The sequence below is a fragment of the Lithobates pipiens genome, unplaced genomic scaffold (assembly GCF_037356315.1).
Source record: "Lithobates pipiens isolate NorthernLeopardFrog02 unplaced genomic scaffold, aLitPip1_a1.2 Scaffold_19, whole genome shotgun sequence".
In the NCBI taxonomy this organism is placed as follows: Eukaryota; Metazoa; Chordata; class Amphibia; order Anura; family Ranidae; genus Lithobates; species Lithobates pipiens.
Window position 1 is genome coordinate 331,487,359 of NW_027507764.1, and position 14,197 is coordinate 331,501,555.

At 39.8% G+C, this 14,197-nt stretch overlaps 1 protein-coding gene across 4 annotated transcripts in view; it reads right to left on the reverse strand.

The window, feature by feature from the left end:
• Nucleotides 1–1,755: 1,755 nt before the first annotated feature.
• The window catches only part of RNF152 (ring finger protein 152), an 80,878-nt gene continuing 68,436 nt past the window's right edge, over nt 1,756–14,197 (reverse strand). For all 4 annotated transcript variants that reach the window (XM_077492053.1, XM_077492050.1, XM_077492052.1 and 1 more), the window contains exon 2: nt 1,756–10,112. In XM_077492053.1, coding sequence (XP_077348179.1) covers nt 9,373–9,984 — 612 coding nt within the window. In that variant the 5' untranslated portion in view covers nt 9,985–10,112 and the 3' untranslated portion in view covers nt 1,756–9,372. The remainder of the gene's footprint in view (nt 10,113–14,197) is intronic.

The following is a 14,197-nucleotide window of genomic DNA, read 5'->3' on the forward strand; positions in this document are numbered from 1 at the left end:
GTGATCAGTTATTACACCAGCCAATTGATGGTTTGACAGGTTGTTTAAAGCACAATAACTTGTAATAATTATCATTCATGGAATGTCCTGACTGTGACTTGACCTGTGCCCCATGCATGTGTTCCTCTGGCACAATTTTTTTTACCCTTCACATTACAAAGCTTGCCCTTTCTTCACCTCCAGGCAGTATTATGAGGCTATTCAAAATGTACTAAAATAATATATGATATGCCACATATATCCTAAATGTAATTGATTACATACAGTCAACATTACTGCCGGTTATATCATTTGTGGTAAATGTTAATGCGCATTGGCTGAATGAATGATTAGCACTTAGAAGGTAAGGAGGAGCACACAGCTTCTGTACATGGGGCTACAAGATTCAGGTTAGAATAAGGGACAGTCCCACACAATTCGGGACTGTTGGAAAGTATGCTTAAAGTACAAGAGAAAAAAAAAAAGAAGGAAGGTGTGATATCTGAAAATGTTCTTGGTATTCCTTGATATGTTCATGGGTTTTTAAATATATATTTATCATTGACTTCTTCTTCACATAAGCTTCAGTTAATTTTTAAGCAGTGTGAATGACAAAACTTTTATGAAACTTTCAGCAAACTTTGAGCAGCTCTCTCTAAGCCTTTAACCTCCCTTGCAGTTTTCTCAAGTGTGGCTTGAGGTTAAATTTCAGCATCATTAGTGGTAACCTCGAGCCACACTCGGGATTGCATTGCAGGATCCTGGTGCGGTATACTTAGCTTGTCCCAAGGATCCTGGGATGGCCACCCACTGTGTCTGTGGGCTTTATCCTCCGCCCGATGCCTCTCTGTGCAGGGGTCCATTCCTTGTGAGCGTCGCAACACATGGGGGTGGAGCCCGGTGGCAAACTCAAAAAAGTGAAAGATCATAATACATACAGTACACTGTAATCTTACATTACTGTATGAATTTATTTCACATCCTTTTTGTCTCCGGTGCTTTGTCAAATGCCCTGCACGCAGGGCATGGAGACACACATGATCGAATTGTCCGAAAAGTCCGGTCGTGTGTACGCAGCCTTAGACTCTTTTTTGGACACATTTAAGTGTGTTATTGCTAAGAATTACAGACCTACAATATAAAACGCCACAATTCTATACAAAATAATTGTACCACTTTGAGATGCAAAAATCTGACATAATCATACCACCAGTGAGGTTAAAAAACCCCATTTAACTCCTGTTTGGAAATGTTATACGCAGATCTTAATGGGAGTGTTGATTGTCACTTTAAAAGGATCAACAACGCTTATTGAAAGCTCTGAAAATGTTTTTTTTAAAGCTTGCTGTTCATTGCATTTGTAAAAGATGAAGCCCGTGTGAAACAGGCCTTAAAGTCACGTGAAAGAATACCAAAGGCCCTGGGTCATTTAAAAGAATTACAGCATGCACTGACCCCATTTTCCATACTTCCAACACTTTTGTTTTTTTGTTTTTTTTTTTATGTGCAGCCAAATATTGTTCTCTCTCCTTTTGTGTGCAATTTGGTGAAATCTTGACACATATCTGGATTTCACATTAATTTTAAGTTCCATTTTTGTACTGGGAATCTCTCTGGGAATCATTTGGAGAGCAGCTGAAGCCCAGAGGCCCTGCTACTTTATTCTGATTCCATTTGAGATATGCAGCAGATGGTTGCATGCATGACCTGAATTATGAACAGTTTTACTTGTTTCATTTACTAAGCATTATAAATAAACAAACAAGAAATACAAGCTAAATGGAAGAATTTAATAACAAATAACAGGTGAACAAAACAATTTTTTATCTGTGCATACCCTGAAACATATACAAAAGCTCTACATGCGTAATTAAAGGAAACAGATTTATATCTGTAGTTTGAAAAAAGTCAGCCTCTAGCACAACGATTGAAAAATGAACACGTGCTATAGAGCAAACTGTATAGCATTGCACAATGTGTACAATTTTTGCCTTGCAGTTTGCACTAGATCATGCGTGTTAATTCCTCCGGATAATGCACTCTTCTTACAGAGTAGAGGCTATAACACAATAAATGGATTAAACTGAAAGGGTTTTATTTCACATCAAGAAGTTTTGAAGAGCGTAAACAAATATACAGAAGCCTGCTTTATGGATGGAAGAGATACTTTTTGATTGGCTATGATGACAGTTTGTAAATTCTTACCTGAGTCACATCTCTTATTTCCAAAATCAATACAGAACCCTTTTTTACATTTTAATTAAGAGACGCTGATACGGTAAAAAAACAAACAAACAAAAAAAAAAACACACCAGCCAAGAAAGTGGCCTACGTGTAAAAAAAAGAACTGTTACTGTCCCACTGCTTAAACCGCTGATCTTTGTGGTCTTGAAGAAATCATAAAGAAGAATCTTTAGCGTCTGACACATTTCCAGGAGTCAAAGATGCCTGGCTCCCCTTTCAGCACTGTGATGCCGGTTCCTACGTCACTACTGTGCTCTGTAGTAATGTTGGGTATGGCAGATGAAACCACAGAGTGGAAACCAGATATCTAGCACTCCCAGACATGCTGGATACAGAAGATTTTTTTTAGCAAGATTATCTCAAGACAATGAAGATTGGCAGGACACATTAATACATTTCTTTACCAATAGGCCTCATAGTTCAGTTTTTAAAATGGAGACAAAAGGGATGGATTTGCGAAAGGTAAATATGCTTTGCAAGGGAATTATGCCCAGAGCTTAGTGAATGAGGTGAAGCTGTGCTGACCTACATCATCCAATCATGTACAAGCAAAGATTTATTTATTTATTTTTCTCTTCTTTGCATACGATTGATGCTTTTTTGTGAGGTGAAACGCCACCACAGTCATTAAGCTTTAGATAAAATACACTTGCAAAATGAACAGCCTATTTGCCTTTACTAAATCAACACCAAGCTCTAAAATATTCTTCACAGATTTAACGAAGTGTTATGCAAACATAAATCTGGATTGTAATCTACAAGTATATATTATGACTAGCAATAATGGTTTAGCAGCAGGAACCTGTTGGATAGAAATATGGAAGCTTACACAAGGTCAGTAATATATGAATAGTAAAGCAAAGTAATATAATAGACCACCAGTGGTCTCCAAACTGTGGCCTGAGGGCTGGATGCGGCACTTCGCTAGTCTTTATCTGGCCCTTGGGACACTATTTCTTCCAATGATGAGGTACTATTCCTCCCACTGACACCTACTGTAGGGAATAAATCCTGCCACTGACATTATTGAAGGGGCATTATTCCTCCCACTAATATCATTGATGGGGCATTATTCCCCCCACTAATATGAAATGATGGGGCACTATTCTTTTCACTGAGACCAATGATGGGGTACCATTCCTCCAAATAATACCACTGTTAGGGCACTACTCCTCCTACTGACAAAGCCCAAGGCCATGCTGATGGCCTGAGACATTTACTACCCCCACTGGCCACAATCTGCCCCCACCCCCCAAAGTCAGAAGGACAGTAAACTGGCCCTTTGAAAAGTTTGGAGACTACTGGCATACACCTTCAGGATCAAGTCACCAATAGCTGTCAAATTTCTACTCTAATGGGTTCCCTTTAGGATGACTGCAACTACTAAAACTCTTGTGCAGAGATGTTTCAACATTGCTCCTGGAGTGCTCTAGGCCTCAGTGTAGGACCACTTTCAGTTTAAATTCACCAAGGTACAAGTTGTTAATATGTATTAATATGTTTGAAAAGGGCACTTTTTTGAGTGTAATCTAAATGTCCCTAGATAGTTTATGATACTCTAGATCAGTGTTTCTCAACTCCGGTCCTCAAGGTGCCCCAATAGGTCATGTTTTCAGGCTCTCCATTACTTTTCACAGGTCATTTGATCAGTTTTACTGCCTTAGTAATTACCACAGCCATTTCATCTGGGGGAAATCCTGAAAACATGACCTGTCGGGGCACCTGGAGGATTGGAGTTGAGAAACACTGCTCTAGATGAAGTCACTTTTGGCTGCAATGCCAGACAATTCTCAGAAGACAAAATTATTTGACAGTTTAGAAAGCTGTGTTCCATCGCTATTGTTCCCAGAAATAAAGTGGCACCCGGACTGTCTACAGGGAGTGAAATGTATCCTACCTAGCCTAAACAGGACTCTTTGTGGTAAATAATTCTCTCTCGTTCTGGCAGAAAAGTTTCACTCTACAAAAGGGATATAAATAGCTATCCATACATGGGAAATATTTTTCATTTAACCACTGGGTTGAACAAAAAAAACTGATCCGATTCCCCCATCACACACACATTCAAAGTGGATGGGCGAATCCGGCCTACTGTGCTATTGTATTCTGACAACAAGGAGACTTCCCTGCTGTCAGAATACACAGATCAGCACTGCTGCCTATTGCTTTTATCCAAAAGTTGTTCAACCCCAGTGGCAATGCATGAATCAAAATTCAGCTTCACCAAATTTGGATCCATGTATGGCCATCTTTACACTGGATTCACAGCCCTGTGTATGGGATGAATTTGTGCTGGGCAACATTGGCACCAATGACAAAATCAGAGGCAGATGGAGTTTCCTAAAGAACGATTTTAGGGACTTGGGAGCTAAATTGAGGAAAAGGACCTCCAAATAGGTAATATTCTGAGTAATACTACCGGTACCTCGAGCCACAACCGAAAGGCAGAGGGAGATTTGGGAGGTAAACAAGTGGCTGAGGAGCTCGTGTAGTAAGGAGGGGTTTGGGTTCCTTGAGGACTGGGCTGACTCAGGAGGGTGCAGATCATTTCGGAGTAAACATGGTCAAAAATTTAAAGGGGTTTTTAAACTAGGTGACAGGGAGGGTCCAAAAGGTAGAAATAGTTAGCGTGGAACATATTCCAGAGGGTAGTATTGGGGGAATTAGTGGTAAGTTGACTAAAGCACATAAATCCAAGGCAAGTATAGTAACAAGTTGTAGTTGCAATCTTGGAACACCCAATAAGAGGATAGTATACAACCGGTCTAAACTATGTGGCATGTTCACCAATGCCAGGAGCCTGGCAGACAAGATGAGTGAACTAGAGATACTGTTGTAAGTGAAGGAATTGCATTTTGTGGGAATTAGATAGATATCTATATCTATCTATCTATCTATCTATCTATCTCTATCTATCAAGAATAATGTACAAGTGAATGTGAGAGATGACATCCCTAAGAGAGCTAGGGAAGAGATGGAATCCTTATGGGTAGAGCTCCGAAAGGACAAAGCTAAGGGGAAAATACTACTGAGAGTATGCTATAGGCACCTCCTACCACAATTTGGATAAGCAGCAAGTATAGGAAGTGTCAGCATAATTGGGGATTTTAATTATCCAGACAGACTGGGTGGAGGGAACAACGCATTTGCCTAAGGCTCGCCAGTTCCTAAATGTCTTGCAGACAATTTCATGGGTCAGATGGTAGACGCACCAACTAGAAATAAAGCGTTACTAGATCTACTGATTACCAACAATAAAGACCTGATCATGGATGTGGAAATACGGGGCACTTTAGGAAACGATCACGGGTCAATAGACTTCAGTATAAATCACACAACTAGGATACATAAGGGGAATACAAAGACACTGAATTTCAAAAGAGCCAACTAGCCTAAACTACAAACCTTGCTAGAAGGCATAAAATCTTAGGAACAAATAACACGAAGGAAAGATGGGTTTGCTTTAAAAGCATATTAAATATGGGCATTAGCCAGTGCATCCCATTGGGTAATAAATATAAAAGAGCAAACAAAAGTAATTAATGGCTTAACTACAATGCATATTAAAGCAAAGGAGAAGGCCTTTAAAAAAAGGTTGAGGGATCATCATCAGCATTCAGACTTTATAAAGAATGCAACAAGAAATGTAGGGGTGCAATTAGGGCAAGAGACATAGTGGGAGGAGAGCAGAAAAAAAAAAAAAAGGACCATATTGGCCCCATAAAGAATGAGGAAGGACATCCGGTTACAAAGATGGGGAGATGGCGAAGGTATTTCATTTTTTTTTCTCCTCGGTCTTCACAAGGAAATCAGGGAGCTTTAGTAACCAAAACTGCACATGAAGCACCCATATGGCTAACAGAGGACATAATTAGATCTAGACTTGGGAAAATTAACATTAATAAATCACCAAGACTGGATGGCTTGCACCCAAGGGTACTTAGTAAAAATTAGGAACAATGAGTTCCCTGACAGTCTACTGACTGAAATGGTACTAGCGGATTGGAGAAAAGCCAATGTAGCATCAATATTTAAAAAGGGCCCAAAATACATCCCTGGGAATTGCAGACCAGTTAGCCTAACATCAAGATTATGCAAGCAAGGAACTATATACAAGATTTTAGTAATGAAACTGGTATCATTAGCAGTAATCCGCATGAATTCATGAAAAATCATTCTTGCCAACCAATCTATTAACCTTCTGAGAGAAAGTGTGTTGCCATCTAGATAAAAGGAAGGCCCATAGACATGGTGCATCTGGATTTTGCAAAAGCATTTGACGCAGTTCCCCATAAACATTTACTGTACAAAATAAGGTCTGTTGGCATGGACCATAGGGTGAGTACATGGATTGAAACCTGGCAACAAGGGTGAGTTCAGAGGGTGGTGATAAATGGGGAATACTCGGAATGGTCAGGAGTGGGTAGTGGGGTCCCACAGGGTTCTATGCTGGGACCAATACTATTTAATCTAGTCTTAAACGACCTGGAGGATGGGCTAAACAGTTCAATCTCTGTATTTGCGGATGATACTAAGCTAAGCAGGGCAATAACTTCTCCGCAGGATGTGGAAACCTTGCAAGAAGATTTGAACAAATTAATGGGGTGGGCAACTACATGGCAAATTACGTTTCATGTAGAAAAATTTAAAATAATGCATTTGGGTGGCAAAAATATGAAGGCAATCTATACACTAGGGGGAGAACCTCTGGGGGAATCTAGGATGGAAAAGGACCTGTGGGTCCTAGTAGATGATAGGCTCAAAGGCATGCAATACCAAGCTGCTGCTAACAAAGCAAACAGAATATTGGCATGCATTAAAAAAAAAAGGATTAACTCCAGGGATAAAGTGATAATTTTCCCATTCTACAAGACTCTGGTCTGGCCACACCTAGGGGGTATGCTGTCCAGTTCTGGGCACCAGTCCTCAGGAAGGATGTACTGGAAATGGAGTGAGTACAAAGAAGGGCAACAAAGCTAATAAAGGGTCTGGAGGATATTAGTTATGAAGAAAGGTTGCGAGCACTGAACTTACTCTCTCTCTCAAGAATAGATGCTTAAAAAGGGATATGGTTTAAAATTTACAAATACCCTACTAGTGACCCCACAATAGGGATACAACTTTTTCACAGAAGAGAGTTTAACAAAATACGTGGTCACTCATTAAATTTTGAAGAAAAGAGGTTTAACCATAAACTACATAGAGGGTTCTTTACTGTAAGAGCGGCCAGGATGTGGAATTCCCTTCCACAAGCGGTGGTCTTAGCGGAGGGGCGTCGATAGTTTTAAAAAAAACTATTAGATAAGCACCTGAACGACCAAAACATACAGGGATATACAAGGTAATACTGACTTATAATCACACACATAGGTTGGACTTGATGGACTTGTGTCTTTTTTCAACCTCACCTACTATGTAAAGTGAACCTGTTCCTGTCCCCAGTATAGACAAGGAGCAGGCTTAGTTTAAAAATGCCTCCTGTATTGGAATTTTCATCTGCTCTGAGCCTTCATGTATTCTACTTCACTCTCTTTTGCACTACATACACAATAGCCTCAAAAAAACAAAGTTTTCCTTGCTTTCACAGAATGCTTATAAAAACACAGCCCCGGAAATTTTCCATTTATTTAAGCTTCGTAGCAATTTTTGCAGATTTTATTGTAAGAAAATGTAATACTGTATTTACACTTTTATGTACGGTACTCCATACAGGCAAATAAATATGCAAATGTATGTTTAATTATTCTATAATCTTAAGTATATACAGGAGATATAACTGGAAAAAAAATGCAGAAGGGAAAAAAAAAAAAAAGAAAAAAAAAAAAACACATGAAAAGGATCGGTCACATATTTGTTTTACAGCTGTAAATAGTCTGCAATAAAAATGTGGCAGAAAATATTACAAAAATGGAAATTGTAATGTTGACAGTTCATCTATTTTTATAACCCACAACTTTAATCATATTTATCGATGGGCCAGCTTCACAAAGACAATGCCATACGAATAATAGCATAATAATTACTACTCATCCATCCATAAACTATCATTACATTCTCTTGCTTTGTTGCTAAAATTGCAGAAACATGACCTTTGATACTCATCACACATCCCTTTTAGTTGTCAAGATGGGTTTTTAAGTTAAGTCAGAGAACCAAAAGACACCCAACATTTTTTTATTACATACAGATCGGCTTAGAAATTTGACATTTGACAAAATAAAAGTATTCGTTTTTTTTGGAATGCAAAAAAAGTTTTACAATATGTTACATCATTCTGATTGAATATGGATTCTATATTTAATAAACAAAGCCTTGCTCCACATAACACTTGTTGGCAATAATTAAGAAGTGCCAAGGTCCACCAAGTATTATATTTCAGTATATCGTTAATATCATCTGTATTGCAAGAAGAGGAGTTTGTGTCATCCCTGATCATCACGTGCAAGACATGTACCGCCGTGTTTTACTTGCACCACACAGATACACAGATAAGCCTGAAACCTTAACCCTACATATAGTACATTCAGCCTCATCTGTTTTATAGGCACCTGAAAAAATGCAGGATATTGATAATATGTGACAATCAATTGAAGGCAGTACAATGTTTAATGTACCACAAAACATTATGTTCCTATAACAGCCATGTCAGTAAAAGGAGACCTGAGATGTATGCAGATACAGATTATTGATGTACTCACTAAGGAAAAGAACGGCTTGTTTTGATATCTGCTTGGTTTCTGTTATAATGACTGAGCGTTCCCTCTATTGACTTTTCTCCATCCATCACATTTACCAGAGATCTGCTAATTATACTCATGTTAAACTAAATCTCAAGGAAAAAGTTGCTTAATCAATGTCTGGTGGATATGGCCATACCACAATGAGCTAAGAAGTCATCGTACTACCCTACAGTCAAATGTACCATACGTGTCCCGTTTAAGAAGGAATGATGACTGTGCATGCAATCTTCATTAACTCTAACCAATCTGTTAGAGGGGAAAGCTGGGACGTCTCTCTCTTGTGCCCCAGAACTCCAGAAGTTAACAAGTTCCCACCCTTTTGCAGTTGATATTTGTTTCATAATACAATGCTTCTGTATATGCTTTTATTTTAACATACATGTGGTAAAGAGTATAGGAAGAATCCATTTCAACCACATGAAATGACAGTGAAGCGCTTAGAGATACAGGACATGTTGTGCAGGACAATTCCAAGTAGGAAGACCAAAACACATGCTACCAAAATGACAGTGCAAACTCCAGACCAGGTTGAACTTTTCACAACACCCCTTCTCTCATGTTCCTCCTCTGCAATATCCTGTGCCATAGTATCTTGTAGAGGTTGCTGTTCCATTGGCATGGTCACCAGGGTGACTGGTTTTTGCTGATTTCCTGGTAGTAATCTGCAACCTATATCACCAGGCAACAGAGCCCTTTCTTTGGTGACAGGAAGTGGCCACATATAGCATCCATTGCTTGGTAATTTAATGAAGACCGGGGTGTTTTCTGAAGTGTGAGGAATTGCAATGACTGCCACTACATCTGGATCGTCAGGTAGCTGGGATACAGAATATCCAGGAGGTAACCTTGTAACACCTCGGCACCAAGGGCATCTAAGGTCTTTCTGGCTAGCCCTCATTTGCTGCAGGCAAACCGAACAGCACGTGTGCTTGCAATCAAGTAATTTTGGCCTTCTTCGAGGACTGTAATAATTGAAACAAATTTGGCACTCTAATAGAGAATCCTGGGACAGAGTTTCCATGACAGAGACTTGGCTTAATTCCTTGGTTTCGTATGCTCAAGTAAAAGCAGTGCAGTTTGCTAATTCACTAAGCCACTTAGCACTTATGTAAAAGTATCAGATATGAATACATTCAAAATCTTCAGAACCTAGAAGAAAAAAAAACAAAAAAGAAACAGAGGAACGTTATAATTTTGCTGCAGGTATATATTTAACGGTAACTCAGAATATCTGAGGATTCTGATTGATCAGTTCTGTTTTTTTTTTTTTTGCAAAAATACCAAAAGTAAATTAAAAGCAGAATTCTAGGTAGATGAACAAACCTAGATTGCTAAGAGTGACATCCTTCATACTCATTTTACCCATTTTAGCCCCATCCTCCTCCTGTGTTGGATGTTGCCTCCCTTGTCAAACACTGCTAACATTAAACAGCAATTAGCTGAGAAACCCACAGTAATAGGGGCAATGAATTATTACTTTGGCTGCCAGGAACACGCATTATAACATGGGTTATACTTTACCTAGAAGTAAACTTTAAATGATGAGATTATATACTCTGGGTCATCAGTCAAATTAGATACATAATTAACATAATGCGTATAATGTGGTTCACTTGCACTCACCCTGAAGATGGATTCATTTGTATGTATTTTGCAGCAGCTTTACGTGATATTAAACCCTCAACTTTGTAAGCACTTTCAGCAGCTAATGTAAACACTTACTGAGAATGTAGCTTTCTTTTCATTTTTGCCTATGTTCCCGTTTAAGCTGGTGCCAAGTCTGCTGCCCCAGGTTTCATATTTTAGGGTGGCGCCTTTCTCGTCAGCATCCTGTGGAGTCACCCTTTCATACATGTAGGGCAGGGATATGCAATTAGTGGGCCTCCAGCTGTTGTCCCATCTGCCTTGGGTGTCATGACTGTGGCTGTCAGAGTCTTGCTATGCCTCATGAGACTTGTAGTTCTGCAACAGCTGGAGGTCCGCTAATTGCATATCCCTGATGTAGGGATTAGATCTGTTTCTCCCTATGCTCTGTGCATCAATAGAAACATGCAGCCTTATGATAGAAAAAGGACTCCCCTGCTCCCCACTCCCTTCTCTAAGCTAACAGACCAATTTAAAATGCACTGTTAACTCTTTCCTGTGGAGACCAGAAGTTCAGGGAAGCAGCAGAGAGTAGGAGCCGGAAGCATTGATAGTTGTAAACTGCAAATGTTGGGGTAAAAATTTAACAAAATGGTTGACCGGGGAATGCTATTGTGCGATATTGTGCCAATGTGTTAAGATAAATATGCCGATTATAGGATCTAAGGTCTGGAACTAGACAATCTAAAAAAAACAAAACACACACACACACACACACACACACACACACACACACACCTCAACACTACAAATGAAAGTAATTTAACCTTTGGTTGACACACTCACAGTAGATATACTGCGAGCGAGAAGCACAGCCAGGCCATATGACGCAGTGTACTTCCTAGTGTGCAATGCGCGCACCCCCTGATTATTTGTTAGTAGGTTCAGCCAATGCTTATGGCTATACACCTCCTGATTGGCCACAGTACAGAGCTTGGTGTTGACAAACAGAAGCAATTTTTATGTTTCTTCTCCCCAAAATCAAATCCGAGTTAAAAAGGAGAAAATGTAGACAGATCTGTTAGTAAAAACGGCACACATTAGACTTGCTTGGCACAGTTAACCCCTTGATTGCTCCTGGATATTAATCCCTTCCTATCCAGTGCCATTAGTACAGTGTTATCACTAATGACTGTATTAGTGTCACTAGCGACACCAGTGTCATTGAGCATCCATCCCCACAGCCAGTGTCAGTTAGCGCTAGATTGTTCGCCACATCATCACAATCACACTAGAGGTTTCTGATCCCCACCATTACTAGTATAATGTCTGTATGGATCAGTATCTTGATCACAACCAGAACTATACTAGCATCCCCAATAGTATAGTGTCCTCAAAAACGCAGTTTGGTTTTTATCAAAAACCTGTAGCAGAATACATTTTGGCCTAGATTTTTGAAGACATTTGATTTTATTGGATATGGTTTTATAACAGAAATAAAATTATTTTTTTCGAAATTTTTGGTAAAACACCCAGCGGTCATCAAATACCACCAACATAAAGCTCCATTTGTGAATATACACACACACACACACACACACACACACACACACACTATCTATCCATCTATATTACACACACTTTGACTGGCAATTTCATGGCCACGTGACACTGTACACAAATTAAACTATAAATATAATATAATATATATATATATATATATATATATATATATATATATATATATATATATATTTGCGTACAGCGTTGCATGGCCATGAAATTGCCAGTCAATGTAGCACAGTGATGAATAGCAAAGGTCACAAACAGGGTAGAGTAAAGTCAGCATGTTTGGTGATACGATCCACAGCAACTCTGCATGCATTGTGGGGGCCAAAGCAACCCAGAATTTGCTTAAAGCAGAACTCCGGGATTTAAAAAAAAAAAAATCTCACCTTAGTACACCCCCCACACAAAACAATAAAAAGTTATCACATTTGTGAAATTTCTTACAGTTTAAGAGATTTGCCTGATTGAATTTTCAATAAGTCAACTTTGTGATTCAAAAAATGCCTCTTCTCTCTCTAACTGTAATCAGCCTACATTTCCCATGAATACTTGGGATGGGAATGAATGTGGGAGGTACACTAGACTTGTAAATGTAAACTCATACATAAGCCATGAATAACACACGGTATGATAGGTTACAGCCTTATAAAATGCAAAGCATTTTCATATAAATGCATATTAATACAATATTTAATGCATTTAATAAATACATTTAAATACAGTGAATGCATTTAATATAAATGCAAACCATTGCAGCTTATCAGTGTCCACCAATGCTGCTTGTCAGGGACCACCATGTCAGGGACCACCAGTGTCGCTTGTCAGGGACCAACAGGTTCCCGAATGTCAGGGACCTCCATGTCAAGGACCACCAGTGTAAAGCCAGGATTATTATCAATAATTACTTGTTTAACACACAGCGGGGGATCTCCCGCTGGGTCAGGTATTGTATGTGAGAACACCAATCGCTGATGCCCCGCCCCCCGTTATTATTGACAGCGAACTGTTCCTATAATGGTGAGGGGGCGTGAGATCAGCAATCGGTGTTCTCATATAACAATACCTGACACAGTGGGAGATCCCTGCTGTGTCATACAAGTAATTACTGATAATGCCTGCTCTGTGCGGAGATAGCAGGCGGTGCTGGGGGGGACAGAGTGGAGGTGGAGTGGGGGCGGATTGCTGATAGGAGCAGAGGAGGGAGGGAGGAGAGAGGAGGAGGAGGACACCTTCTTGGGCAGCACAAACCAGGGGCTGTGAGACCCCTTCTGCCCACAACATGTCTGCTTCCTCCCTGTTCTTTCTGAGGACTACAAGGGGGCATGTCAGACTGCTGGCTGAGCCTAAGAGAGGGATAGAAGCCAGCGGCCTTACAGACAGGAAGTCAGCAGGCAACAACGGTTTTTCAGCAAGCTCAGCAGCCTATTACAGAGGAACTACAGAGCACAGAAGAACATGATCTCCTACCTTCCCCAAGTTTGCCATTCAGCAAGGCTGGAGTTCTGCTTTAAGTACAAGTTACCCAGAACTGGAGCACTATGGGAATCAGTTTTTAAAGCTTTATGGCAGATGGCGAACCTTGGCACCCCAGATGTTTTGGAACTACATTTCTCATGATGCTCAACTACAATGCAGAGTGCATGAGCATCATGGGAACTGTAGTTCCAAAACATCTGGGGTGCCAAGGTTCACCATCACTGCTCTATGGGAAGTGATAATAGCTTTACTGCCCCTAACCTGTCTCCCTCCAGCTAAGATAAACTATTAAAATTAACCTAACTTTTTTAGTTTGGGGCAGCAAGCAAGACAGGCAAATTCAGAATGCCTTTTAGCTCCCAGGCCAAAATGGAAGACAATACCAGCAGGCTCTGTATGTTCAAGATTAAGTTATTCTTTAGTGGTGTAATTTTTTTTCCCACACATTTGAGTAACTACAATATATACACAAGCACCCTGCAGTCAAACTCTCTTTGTTTGCAGTTTAGTGGCTCTATAAGCACAAAAGGAAATCAGTCGAACCGATCTGTAGCTATGTGTCATAACACAATCAGGGATATACAGGAAACATCTGCGGTATGGTT